Source organism: Staurois parvus, unplaced genomic scaffold, assembly GCF_062004578.1.
Source record: "Staurois parvus isolate SC_StPar_1 unplaced genomic scaffold, SC_StPar_1.0 ptg000012l, whole genome shotgun sequence".
Classification (NCBI taxonomy): Eukaryota; Metazoa; Chordata; class Amphibia; order Anura; family Ranidae; genus Staurois; species Staurois parvus.
In genome coordinates this window covers 12,028,193-12,042,843 of record NW_028317808.1, presented here as the reverse complement: position 1 = coordinate 12,042,843, position 14,651 = coordinate 12,028,193, and the positions used below count along the sequence as shown (strand labels likewise).

Below are 14,651 nucleotides of genomic sequence, written 5' to 3'. Positions count from 1 at the left end.
GCTCTAGAGTCCAGTGTTGGTGTGCTTTACACCACTGCATCTGATGCTTTGCATTGCATTTGGTGATGTAAGGCTTGGATGTAGCTGCAACCCACTTTGTCACAAATGTTTGTAGAAGCAGTCTGCATACCTAGGTGCTTGATTTTATACACCTGTGGCCATGGAGGTGATTGAAATACTTGAATTCAATGATTTGGAGGGGTGTCCAAATACTTTTGGCAATATAGGGTATGACTATTGCTCTGGCAGTGCGGATTCAGTGCGATCTGAAAAAGAGTCATGTACAATTTCTGAGCAGTGTGGTCCAGTTTAGGTGCGGATTACTGGCTATTGACTTCTATGGGAACCATTTCTAAGCTGCATATGTGTGTGAACAGGATAATCCTGAGAGCTAATCCTGGCATGAACCTGATGTAAACCTGACATGATCCGGTGTACAACTACTGTATAAATTAGCTGTGAACCCTGAGCTTCAATCCACACCGCACATGTGTGAATCAGCTCTTATTTTTTTTTTTTGTCCATAAAATAACATCTGGCTAGGTTTTATAACTAATTTTGTAATCTGTCTACATTTCCCTGGGTTTAAAAGTTGAAAAGCTTTCTTCTTTATTTCCTTTGACACACAATTAATAAAGTAACAACATGTGAGGGGTCAGGGGCCACAAACTTGTGTGGGATACATTAAAATATTTTATACCTTTATAACTGTACTTTTAACCTAATCCAATAGACTGTATAGCAGCATTTCACTTTACCATTTAAAATTACGAGTACACTGACAAAGAAGTTACAAAGATTGCAATATTACAACTAGAGTAATGGTAAGAATAATATGGACTATGCAAAGAGTCCATGCAAGAATGTAAATATTAATAAAAGCATTAAAGCAGAAACATTAGGAAGTTGGTTAACTAACACCTACAGGGAAAATTGTTTCCTGTTTACCTTCTTTAAACCAAGAAGATATCTCACTTTTCCAAGCTGTGCTTCATACCTTCCTATTTATGGAAGATCAAAGCAGTAGCAGCATGTTTTCTCAAATATGAGTTTTCTTCACCAACTTTTCCTCTGACTGCAGCTAAGACATCTGTGTGATGGGGATAAGAGCTAAGCCCAGAGGACAGGCAGTACGCAGCAAGAAAGAAAGCAAATTCCCCTGTGCTTTCTACAGGTCACTACCAAGGACCATGTTAGCAGATCCACACCAGGCCCTTAACAGGCAGCTCTGCTGGTAGCAGTAATTAGCTTGGACAGATCTGGCTCGGAGAGTAGCAGCGAGGCAACATTATAATGAGCTCAGCTGGGATTAGCAGGGCAGGGAACCAGGAGAGCTGAGGCATTCTACATTGCGTATGTATCAGGGAGATCAAACGAGCATGGCTGCCTAGGTTATCCCCTCACCACCTCATTCCCGAAATGAAGCAAGGCAGTGTGTAAAATACGGGCTAATGAAGAGCGACACCTCCAACAGATGAGAGCCACATTAATTAACACAATCCCTGAATTTTGTGGTATTATATTGGCTATCGAGTTGCAATATGTGACAATGGCCAGAAAAAAAAAAGATTTAAAAAATATAAACTTTATTGTATATGTTTCAATTATGGAAAAAAGTCTCTCTCACAATGGTCATATTCAAAGAATTCATGGAATCCAAATGAATGCCTAACTCATGACACATAGGACACAAATTCATGTTATGGCTATAATGTTAAAATCATGAAGGCAACTGGGATACAAATATCTGCATAATGACACATGATCACAGGGCATTGGTGTATAAAAACTATTGCGCATACATAGGAATTGCTACTTGTAATGTTTTCTTAAATGGAGAGCATGCTGGGGATTCTAAAGACAGGGAACATTGGTGTATAAAAATCAAATTCCAAATTTACAAACATTTTCATAGAAATAATAAAAAAAAAAAAGTTTGTAGTACTAACTACTTTTAAAGACCAATTGAACTTCCTTTTTAAATTAGATAAACAAATTTTAGATGCTTCAAAACAAAAGGTGTGTAAAGTCTCAAGCTTGTTTTCTTAAAAGAAAACAGAAAAAAACAGCCATAGTCTGAGTAGAAAAAACATGTCCCCAGTCAGCAGCTGCAGAGTGTGACCCTTGCTCTCTATGTGGAAGTAGTGATCTCTTTGCAGAAGTCTGAAAGACTCCTGCAGTGTCAGAGTTGGAGTTCTCCAATCAGCAAGGAGCATGAACTCTATGTCTGCCTCTGTATGGGGAGTGGCAATGGGATCATTGCTTCCCCACAGAAAGCGAGGGTTCCACTCTTGACCAGAATGGCAGGGGTCAGGCTTTTTTGTTAGGCTGTGGCTGCTTTAGAAAGAAAAAAAAACTGTACAACATTAAACACCTTTAGTTTTTATGTACCTAGAATACATTTTCCAAATTTAAAATGAAGGTTCATCCCGGCTTTAATGTAAAGTGTTACTAAACCCAGGACCCTGCATTCACTGTATCTGGTCTCCCACAGCACACACAACATGGGAATGCAATCATTATAGTAAATATAAACTGCTAAATACCTTTTCTCATCAGCAGTTAGAGCGGTCTTGTGACTTCTATCAGTATCCATCTGAGCACTAGTTAAAGCTTGTAGGAGTTTTCATTCTACTCTGGCTGTCCTATGAGGTTACATGACCCCTGATGACCCTCTGCCTGGACAGTGATGATTGGCCTTGTGCTTATCACATGCACCCTCCCAAAGAAAAGAAAAAAATTCTCTAGCAATACACCAAACTGAGCATGTGCAGAGTGACTCCTAGAGTGCTGTACTATCAAGCGATAGATGGGGACAGTAGAAGAAGTGGAAAATCAGACAAGGCAGGATCAAACAGCCTTTTCACACAATGCGGAGGCTTAACCCCTTAGGTTCCACAGTGAGTATAACAAGCATGCTTTGCTACATATACAGAATGATTTCACTGTTGTGGGTTTGTGTTGCGGGATGTTACATGGTACACCTATATTCAGGTTGTAACATGTTACAATTGGAACTGATCCTGGCACCCCCCCCCCCCCACACTGATCCCTGTTGTGACAGTTAGCGGGGCATCTTCTCCTCCCTGTTAGCCATCAGAACTTTTAAAAAAAATGCAGGAATGCGGGGTTCCTCCCACCCGGCCATGCCGCTCATGCACAGTATTCTGTGGCTATTTTCGGTTGTCGGCTTGTAGTTTTCAGTTACAAAAAGTTTCAGTACAAGCAAGCAGATATACTGAAAGGTCAGGGGGGGGGACCTGCTGATCACTGGGGCAATGCCTTAGAGGCTTCACAAAGGTGAACTTATCCTTTAACATATCTGGTACGAAGGTTTACTGAATGAGCACTATTTGGATACCTAGCGTAAGAATCAGTAATCAAGCCTGAGTTGGGTATGGTCTACATGGTGATCCTAAAAATATGTTAAATTCCATAGTTGCAAACTATTATTGTTAAAAGACAAGAATTACAAAGAATTATTAGGACTAGTGCTTAACAGAAACTATCTTGCTAATTGTTCTAACATTAACCACTTGCCATCCTGAGGATTTACCCCCTTTAATGACCAGGCCTTTTTTTTGCTATTCGGCAGTGCATTATTTCATCTAGTAATTTTTTTCACACAAATAGAGCTTTCTTTTGGTGGTATTTGATCAACTGTGCACTTTTTATTTTTTGTGCTATAAACAAAAAAAGACAGAAAATTTTGAAAAAACATTTTTTTTACTTTCGGCTATAAAAAATATATAGTAAACTCAAAGTTAGTCATAGATTTAGGCCAAAATGTATTCTGCTACATGTCTTTAGTAAAACAAATCCTAATTAGTGCATATTGATTGCTTTGTGTGAAAGTTATAGTGTCTACAAACTATGGTATAGATACTGCAATTAATGCCATTTTTTGCTATACAGCGCTGTACTAGTTTAGCTGACAATTGCGTGGTCATGCTGTATATAAATGAAATTTATGTCCTTTTTTTCACACAAATAGTGCTTTCTTTAGGTGGTATTTGATCACCTGTGCGCTTTTTATTTTTTGATTCTACGAACACTGCGGTTTTGTGTGCAATGTATCAAGTGACAATGACCTACTGACACTGCACTTGCTGGGGGAGAAGGGGGGGTAAGCATAGGGGCTAAACGCAGGTGCTGGCAGGTGTTGGGGCTGATCCTGCTAACACTGCATTTTTGGGGACGCTATACTAATGTGAACACTGGTATAGTGCTGATCTGATCAAAGACACTGATCCGTTCAGACACTATACTAGCAATGGAGGTTTATTGTGTATGTGAGCATGCGCCTGGCAATCAAGGGGTTATGTGATTAATGGTGTACTAACTGGCAATCTGATGCTGTCTGGGAGGAGTGCTAACTGATGCTAGCACTATCTGAAGTCGTCAGCGACACTAATACAGTGATCAGCAAAAAATATGTACACTGTACTAATGACACTGGTGACAGGGCAGTGAAGGGGTTAACTAGAGTGTCCTAGAGTGTATTAAATGTAATTGTGTAATGCTTGTACTCACTTTTGTGTTGATTCTTCTTTCGTGGGACAGAATGTGCCCAGAGGGAGAAGATTTCATCACTTCCTGTCCTGTGTAACTGTCAACACAGGACAGGATAAGACAGGGATCGATCATCCGACTTGGGCCGGACATCAATGGCCTAAATCGGATGATTGATCTCTTGGGGATCAAACTGGGGCACCCGCAGGTCGGCAGGGGCAAGCGTGCCCCCCCCCCCGGCCCGTGAAAACCACAGGAGTGCGAATCACGTATATATACGTGATTTTGTACACAGGTGCCCTCCTGCAGCAGTAAATGTACTGTGGGCGGTCCTTATGCGGTTAATGAATCAATTGTGAGCACCATTGTACTGATCACAAATAGTAACATGACTCTCAGGATGCTTAGATTTTAAAGTGACCCTTTAGCAGGAGAGGAATGAAAAACAAGTCAGCCTATAAAAAGAAGCTTTTCACTTAACTTTCCAGTGGACCGTATGTTAAAAGATAAGTTCGCCTTTTGATAAAAAATAATAAATGCTTTTTTTGCAGGTAAAAAAATTTGCATTTATTATTTTTGTTGCAGGAGCCTGCAAAGCATTTTAGATTGGTGGTGCCATGCAGGTCTCCTGCAGACCTGTCATTATATCTGCTTGCCCGAACCCTGTACAGGCAAGCAGCTGCAGCATTGGGAACATGTTACACGTTCCACCCTAAAAATGGGTGGAACATGTTCTCAAAGGTGAACTTATCCTTTAAATCTTTGCTCTTTTGAAGTGCTCTGGGAAGCGCTTCTATCTGAAACTGATAGTGGATACCCTGCTGAGTGCAGTTGTTCCACCTGCCAATCAACCTCCTCACTACTGTGTACTGTAGGGATATACAGAAGAGGTGAGGGGAAGCAACCACAGAGCCCAGCAGTGATGCTATCTGATACAGATGGAAGTGTTGTACAGTACTTGAACACAACCTGCAGCACTTGAAAAAGACAAATATTTAACACACTGCTAGTCAGAAAGGTAAGCATAAAACCTCTTTTACAGGCTGACTTAGCTTTGATTTTCTCGGTTGGCATTGTCATCTTAAATTGTCATCAAAGTGTTGGGTAAAAAAATAATTTTAAAGACACCCCTTCATTTATTTACACCTGCACATTCCTAGCGTATGCAACCAGCAAATAGACAGGCACACACGTAAAGTGTTACTAAACCCAGGACCCTGCATTCACTATATCTGGTCTCCCACAGTACACAGAACATGGAAATTTAATTATTTTAGTAAATATAAACTGCTAAATACCTTTATAGCAGTATATAGTAGTCTTGTGACTTCTATCAGTGTCTGGCCGAGCACTGGTTAAAGCTTGTAGGAGAAGTTTTCATTCACCTCTGATTGTCCTATGAGGTTGCATGACCCCGACCCTCTGGACAGTGCTGATTGGCCCTGTGCCGATCACATGCACCCTCAAAAAAATAAATAAATCTAGCAATATACACCAAGCTGAGCATGTGCAGAGTGCCTCTTAGAGCTCTGTACTATCAGCAGACAGATTGGGACTGTGGAAGAAGGGGAGGATCAGAGAAGACAGGATCAAACTGCCTTTTTACACAATGGAGGGGATTAACCCCTTAGGATCCACAATTAGTATAACAAGCATGCTTTAGTGCAGATACAAACTGATGTTACTGTTGTGGTTCAGTAACACTTTAACAGAGAGCGGATAATCACATAGGAACATATTAATAAAACTCTCCAGTTCTTTGAGGGGTGAAGGAGGCAGACATCCACTGTGCACTCTAGCTCTAGAACATCCTGTAAAAGTTCAATTATGTTTACATTACCATTGTGGAACATGGTAACAATGTCTATAATATAGTATACCCCTGATGCTGTAAAATAAGAAATACTCTAAGCTCACAATCCTGTCTTTTTATATGTCTAAAGAACTGTCATGCAAACCAAGTGTCAGGTCTGAACAAATCTTGCTAAAATCTAGAAGCCAGCAACAATGAGGTTTTGATCTGGCAAATGTAGATCTCACTGCCTTGCAACCAGTGTTTCCCTGGCTACCACTGAGCAGTGCAGTTTTACATAACCAAGTAGGGGATGCAGAGTGCAGTAGTTTCCCATCAGACAAGAAGGTCTGCAAGGGGCAAATTTGTGATTAATGATTACCATTATGCCTAGCAGGTATACATTACACTGACAATCATTAACACTACACCACCAAGCACAGAGGTGTCACTGGCCTGAGACCTGGGTGTCAGAGCCTACAGATGCCTTTAGGTAGGATGTCCTGGTTGCCAAGGGATTCTTTTCAGTTATCGTGGTGACCTGGGATTTGTGTAGGCCTGACCAGACCTAAAGACTTCCACAAAATATCATTATGGATCCCCCAACATGCTTAACACCTGGTCAAATAATTTAGCTTTCTACAGTTTGTGTGAACTCTGCAAATTAGGTTGACAAGTCTCGTCAGACAATATAATTTTTTCATTGCTTAGGGGTGTAGGTTTGTGCTCCTTACATGAGTTAAGTAGTCAAAGTTTGGTACACACTATTTTAAGTCTTAGAGATGGTTCTTCTTGACCCTCTAAAAAATGTAGCAATTTTAACCATTATTTGGCCTCCTTGGAACCCTGATAATTGCGCATACACTAACTTTGAAAACTCTGTTATCAAAATTTTAACTGACAATCCACATTTTTAGCTGATGCATACAGTCAATAAACTTTTTTTTGCCATGCATCCATTATTTTACACAGCATGTGACACCTAATGATATGCAGACACAAGGGTAGGGAAGACTGATGGGGTGGGTTCTCCATGTGTTGGGTGTTAAATGGTGCAAATGGCAGCCTCTTTAACTTGACTGTTAATTAATAAGGGATAAAACTATTTCATATATTCCTAGACTTATCCTATGTCTGACCAGTTATTAATATTTGTTATACTCAAGCATATTTTATTGACACAACTGTAACGTTTACAGATCCAGCTATGTTATGTTAACAGACTAAAAAAAAAAAATCACGTTATTTAAAAAAATTGCCAGACGGGTAAAATACAAGCCCCGGGGGAGGAATGGGGCGCCCCGGCTGAGGTGGCTCCTAGATTCAAAGCAAATTTGTCAAGCCCTGGTGCAGTCTCATGGGACAGTCATGAGAATGAAAACTCCTCCTACAAGTTTTAACCAGTGCTCGACTGGACACTGATAGAAGTCACAAGACTGCTATACACTGCTGATGAGAAAAGAGTAAAGAGCTATAGGGGACAGAGCCACGCATGACAGCTGAGGGTCCACATCGTAAAGTTTGACCAGATCTTGCCTTTGATGAGTCCTGGAACCATACCTTGAGAGGGGTTATCTCTTACATGCGCATATTGGTTGTGCATCTGGTGAGTGCACAATCTTTTACCAGTTTTGGACATCACCATACATCACCTTTTTGGCTATCACCGTGTGTCAATAGAGATCCATCTGATCTTTCACCTCACCCTACCCACTGGAAGATTGTGAACTATATATCTGTGTGTTATTTGAGACTATAAGGGGCAGTATAATAACTATACCCTGCCTGCGTTTTGCAGGGATACATTCTTGCATTTTTGATATCTTGCATGTTTTAATGTATAAGCGCTGCACCTTTTTTATATGTGAGTTTTTGGAGGTTTTTTTGGTACCTTTTGTGTTCAGCAGCTTTGTTACCTTTAGCGCTCACTTATACCTATTTTTACAGAGTAAAATACAGACACCACAACTAAAGAGCTCCTTTAAGAATTATTGTTAAAAATATTGTATAATGTATATAAAAGAGTTAAAATTCCTGTTAGGTTCCTTTTTGCTGTCTACTTCCCACTGAGGGGATTAAACTTCGAGTCCCAAAACACTACAGGAAGTAAGAGGAAATAGATTTCCCATCAATTTCTGTCTGTGTGATAATGTCAGATAATACCAGAAGGAGAAAGAGAAGGTGCATGTTCCCAGTGGGACACAGTAATGAAAACACTAACATCTGCATACACTCTATCAAAAAAATAAAAATTTTACAAATATTACAGTACAGGATACAGAAGTTGATTTTAAAACCATGGGTTATATGCTGCTGCCTTCAGGAAACTGAAAACTAGCAAAAGCTTTGCTGGGAACCACCCCTCAGTGTACTCATACAGCCCTGCTCACTCTTGGAGGCTCCAATTTTTTTTGCAAATATTAATGAGATCACAGGAATGGATCTGTGTCCTGTACTGTACTTCACAATATGGAATTTATAGGTTCTTCAAAATTCCTATGAACGTACTGCACACTACAGGACACAGGATTTTACTCTTTTGCTGGGTACACACGCAGAGTTTTTTTTTTCCTTCAACCCAGCGGGCTAAACCAAAAAAAAAAAAAGGAAAGGTCGCTGTATTGTGTGGCGATCTTCCCTGCTGAGCTATTGTGTTCTGACAGGGGGACTGCCCCCCTGCCTGGCTGCCAGTGCTGATCGGGTGTTTTCCAGCATGCTCATTTCACAGAAGCCAGTCTTGTACATATGGGCCAAAATTGGACAGTTCCTGCCGAACCAACCGTTTTGGTCGATTTTGGGCCTGTGTGTACCCAGTTTTAGACCATGAAACCTTCCCAAGCTATAAATCAAGGGCCGTGCAGCCAAAAATTAGGGAAAAACGAGAAGAACAAAAAGGGTCAAGAAATATGAACAAACAGAAGATAGCAGAAGCACCCTATAGCCAAAGCAGGGATTATCAAAGGCTAAAAAAAAAAAAAAAAACAATTGACAAGAAGTAGTATGATAAACTTGAATAGAACAACAGTAATTTTCCCTGCAATCCTTGAGAAGGTCAAATGCTAGATGCTCTTATGAACCCAAGAACCCTAACTTCTACAGGGAATGCAGGATATGGGTCCACTGAGAAGCGGTTTCCAGCAAAGCTTTTGCCAGGGTCCAATCACCAGATAAACTAAAAACAGAGCTTTGTGCACAGCTTGCAAGTAAAAAGATAAAAATTGTAACTGTGTACAGAAAAAAAACAAACACCTACTTCTCCACCAACAGCTTCTTGTTTTCCCTTTTAAAGTGTGCAAGTTCATTCCATACAGCATCTGAGTCTTCGTGTCTGAGCTTGGAGGGATCTGCACGAACAGGTTTCTTCCTATAAACCTTCGCTCTGTCAGACAAATACATTCTTAATAAAAGTGATCAGGCAACAGAATATTATAATTCAACAATACCTTATTCAGCAGAGGAGCCCTGAGAGAGATATGGTTTGACCAAATCTGTGTGTAGATGTGTTGCTCACAATGGTGTTTTGGTAAATTGAGTGTTGATCTTAAAGTAAACATATAATATGAGAAAATGAAGGCTGCACTTGTTGAACGCTACTTCGAAAAATCTGCCTGGCTGCCAAGCTAGTCCTCTGGCTTCATTACATTACTGGCCCTATGTGACTACAAACACAATAGAGATGTAGGAGGTGGCAGGTGGAAGCAAAGTACACAGTGGAGACCACAGCATCCAACACACCCATACATTTCAGATGGAATAAACATTTTTTTGCCAGCAAGTGGCTTGCTTTAGGGCTGTACAAATGTTACCTTTATTACGCAACAGATTAATCTAAAATATGATGTTTGGACTATCAGTAAAAGTGGATTTTTGGAGTACAGTAAAGGGATCTTAAGTCTTTAAACATTAGTAATATCCTTAGTAGTATCCAGTATCTTCAGGTGACTGGACACTGGACTTAAGAAAAAAAATTTAAAACGGAACTTTAACCTTAACAATTTGATAAAAAAAATAACATTCTTTAGCAAGGAACATACATTCCACGTCGAAAATTATGCTACTTTACCATGTGCTGTAAATTGCCTCCAGCATTGTTCCTTGTTCTTTTTGCCGGATGTTGCCATTTTGCTGAAGCCCAGAGCCCCTGAGCAGCAGAAAATCTTTCAGCTGTCAACAGTTTGGCCTCTACATGTTCGGCACAGTAGCAAAAAATAAAGAGCAGCTGAGCATGTATAGAGCAGGGAAGGATGTATTACTGGATTCTGATTAGTATAGGTACTTGTTTTTAATGTTTTACCTATCTATACCTGAAAAAGGTGTTAGCATGATGTGATCTAACAGTACTTCATTTTCTGAATAAAGTTCCACTTTAAGATGCTATTCGTTATATAACTCCTCCAACTACTAATTGTAGCAAGCTAAAGGGAGATCACAAAGAACAGATGGGAGGGACAGATGTCCTGTACTCTACTCAAACCAACGGATCTCAGTAGATAGTAAAAAAATCATATTTTCTTAGTTGCACAGTACAGGACCTAGGATTTTTAAGGCCTTATGCACACTAGTCATTTTTAACGCTGCTATTAGGGGCATCTGGATTTTTTCTTTTTATGCATCTAAACGCCCCTGCATGTTAACCTATGTGCCCATGCCTATGTGCCCATGCACACATTGGCGTTTAAAAGATTTTAGAGGTAGGGGTGTTTAGAGGCAGAAAAGAGCCCACTGCCAGCGTGTCCAGGAGCTGTGGCATTTTGGCAGATAAAATGTTTGATGTGTCAAAACGCGCATTCACTTTAGGCACATTGGCTGTTTGAGCATTAGTTCATTTCAATGACCAGAATAAAATTATTATTCTGGCCAATGAATATGAATGAATTAACATCCAAGTGCTTGATGCATCGAAAATGCATTGCACGTGTTTACAAGCACCAAGCATTTTTTTTCTGCAAAACGTCCTTGCAAGGGAGAAAGGTGTCTAGGAGAGATGGCCAAAGTGTCCAGGGTGCATGAGGCCTTAGTCTTTAACCACTGGGTGTCTAAATGCAGTCTAACTGAGGGGTGGGCAACACAGAAAACAAACAATAGGCCCACGTAACAATATGGTCAAAAGTACTCTGAGAGCAGCTTGTAGCACCATACAGTCGAAACTGCTAATAGAGGAGAGCAGAACATCTACCTGCTAAAACTTAAATGTATGAACAGATGACATTGTGGCAGCCTTGCAAATCTGAGAAACAAATGCATAATGCTCAAAAGCCCATAAAGTACTATTTGATAGAGTTTGTCTTAATATGGAAGGGAGGAACTCATCCTTTAGGCCAAACTCTTGAATGATGACTTGTCTAATCCACCTAACAATGATGGAGCAAGAAACAAGGAGTCCCCTGTAGGAACCCTCGGGGAACATAAAGAGCGAATCTGATTGCTTAGCAGAAGCTGTAGCTGTAGCTGGAAGGTAGACTCTCACAGTGCATACCACATTGAGACAGTGGAAAGATATTTCTTTGGGATGATTTACCAGTCGAGGTGAAAGGAGGAAGCAACCTTAAAAAGAAAAGAGGCTTGAGGCTCTAGGTCTCAGGACAACCTTGTCCTTGTGTAATAGTATGAAACACTCTTTACAGGAGAGGGCCACTAACTCAGAGACCTTCTGGGCAAAGAGAAAGGTAACAAGAAAGACCACTTTGCAAGTAAGGGCAGATTTGACAGGTGGACTCTTAGAGACAAAAGAACCAGGTTAAAGGATAAGTTAACCTTTTGGAAAAAAAAATTATATATGCACATTTTTTTGCAGGTAACAATTTGTGCTTTTAAATGAACTCACCAGAGCGATATGCTGATCAAATTATAAATCAGCATAATCGCTATTGCTCTGGAAACGATGATCTGTTTGAAGTATCCAAAAGTATGGGAGCAATACTCTGCAATCAGCCAACATGGATGAAGGAACTATATTATCAAACGAACCTCCTTTCTCCATGAATAAGGCAATGCTCGGGGGATTTAAAAAGAAATATAATAGTGCAGTACGTTCTTTAAACATAGGCTTTATTGAATGTCAAATAAAAATCACAAAGAAGGTGTCTAAGCCGACACCAGCATAAACCGCTTCTGTCAATCCCAGGACGAACCTCGTTCAACGCGGTGATCCAGCTGACAGCCTGGAGGAACGTCCTGACATCACATCCATTAAGCCCCGCCCTACGTGTTTCGTCATTTGACTTTTCGCTCTGAGGACGTCGAATGACGAAACGCGTAGGGCGGGCTTAATGGATGTGACGTCAGGACGTTCCTCGAGGCTGTCGGCTGGCCGAGCATTGCCTTATTTATGGAGAGAGAGAGGAGGTTTGTTTGATAATATAGTTCCTTCATCCATGCTGGCTGATTGCAGAGTATTGCTCCCATACTTTTGGATACTTCAAACAGATCATCGCTCCCAGAGCAATAGCGATTATGCTGATTTATAATTTGATCAGCATATATCGCTCTGGTAAGTTCATTTAATTTATTCAATGGTGGATTTTCCTTCACGGTGTCAATTAATTATACAAGATTGCTACATTGCTATCACTTTATGATGGTGGGACTTTATACAAGAATTGTGGACTTTACTTTTATTTATATACAGATTGCTACATTGTTTATCACTTTATGGTGTTTGGATTTCATATATAAATTGTGGATATTTATTTTTATTTAGTTTAGGTATATTTATAATTTATTTTTTGGTTGAAATTATTTTGTGACACTTTATTATTGATTAGCCCATTCCTTTATTCTATTGATTATAGATGTATGCTTGTCATGCTTGAAGCTACTTGCTGTTGACTGGTTCACTACCTCTGCTAGAAGTTTATTCCAAGCATCAGCTACTCTTTCAGTAAAATAGTACTTTCTGAGATTAGTTTTGAACTTTCCCCTTCCCCTTCTGTCCTCCAGACTGTACATGTTAAGTTTCTTACGTTGCTCTTGATAGGCTTTATTCCCTAGACCTTTCACCATTTTTGTTACCCGTCTGTGGACTCGTTCTATCTTATCAATATCTTTTTGTAAGTGAGGTCTCCAGAACTGAACACAGTATTCTAAATGAGGTCTCACTAAAGAGGGGAATCAGGACCTTTTTCCTCCTGCTGGTGACCCCTCTAGTGATGCATCATAGAATTCTATTTGTTTTCCCCACTGCCTGGCTACACTGTTTGCTCATTTTGCAATCACCTGAAATAATTACCCCCAAATCCTTTTCCTCTGTAGTGCTGGCCAACAATGTACCCCCAATGTTGCACTCTCTCAAGGGATTCTTTTTCCCTAGGTGCATTATTTTACATTTAGAAACATTGAACTGCAATTTCCACTTTTTGACCAATCTTCCAGCAACACCAAATCATGTTCCATGGTACATACACCTCTACACCTCCAGGGATATACGCCCCATTGCACAAATAGGAAGGGGGTGGGTGCTTGGGGGGGCTACCCCCCAAAGTACCTTGTTCCTATGCTGATGTGGACAAGGGCTTCTTCCCCACAACCATGGCTAGCGGTTGTGGGGGTCTGCGGGTGGGGGGCTTATCGGAATCTGGATGCCCTCTTTAACAAGAGGGCCCCAAGATCCCACCCCCCTAATGTGAATGAGTATGGGGCACAGAGTACTGCTACTCATTCACAAAAAAAAGTATAGTGTAAAAAATGAGAGAAGACAGTCTTTGACAAGTCCTTTATTGAAAACCAAAATTTTAAAAATGGCCCCCCCGAAGTAGATCCAACCTCAATCACAATGCCCGCCACCACCACCAACCTGAAAAAAGAAAAAAACGCTCTGTTCTCGACGCTGGCTCCCGCCGTCTGACAGTTCTTAAATACTGCGATGAAGTCACAAGAGGGTGGGGTCACCCAGTTGACAACATCGGGTTGCTCCATCCCTTGTGACGTCATCATGCGCTGTGATTGGCCAAAGCATTGCACCCTCTAGTGATGCATCCTAGAATTCTATTCGCTTTCCCCACTGCCTGGCCACACTGCTCATTTTCCAATCATCTGAAATAAGTACCCCCATATCCTTTTCCTCTGTAGTGCTGGCCAACAATGTACCCCCAATGTTGTACTCTCTCAAGGGATTATTTTTCCCTAGGTGCATTATTTTACATGTAGAAACATTTGAACTGCAATTTCCACTTTTTTGACCAATCTTCCAGCAAAATCAAATCATGTTCTTTGTTACATACACCTTCAGGGATATCAACCCTATTTAAATGGAATATAACCATTTATATGGGATCTAACCCTTTGTAAAATACTAAATATCCAGTATCCTTTACTGTACAATTAAAAAACATCATGTTACATACCTACT

At 40.4% G+C, this 14,651-nt stretch overlaps 1 protein-coding gene across 1 annotated transcript in view; it reads right to left on the bottom strand.

Moving 5' to 3' along the window:
• LOC149473698 (centlein-like) overlaps positions 1–14,651 on the bottom strand; it is a gene marked incomplete at its 3' end in the record, with an annotated part of 213,100 nt that overhangs the window by 25,897 nt on the left and 172,552 nt on the right. The window contains exon 12 of the mRNA XM_089674831.1: positions 9,558–9,683. Within this exon, the coding sequence (XP_089530957.1) occupies positions 9,558–9,683 (126 nt within the window). The remainder of the gene's footprint in view (positions 1–9,557; positions 9,684–14,651) is intronic.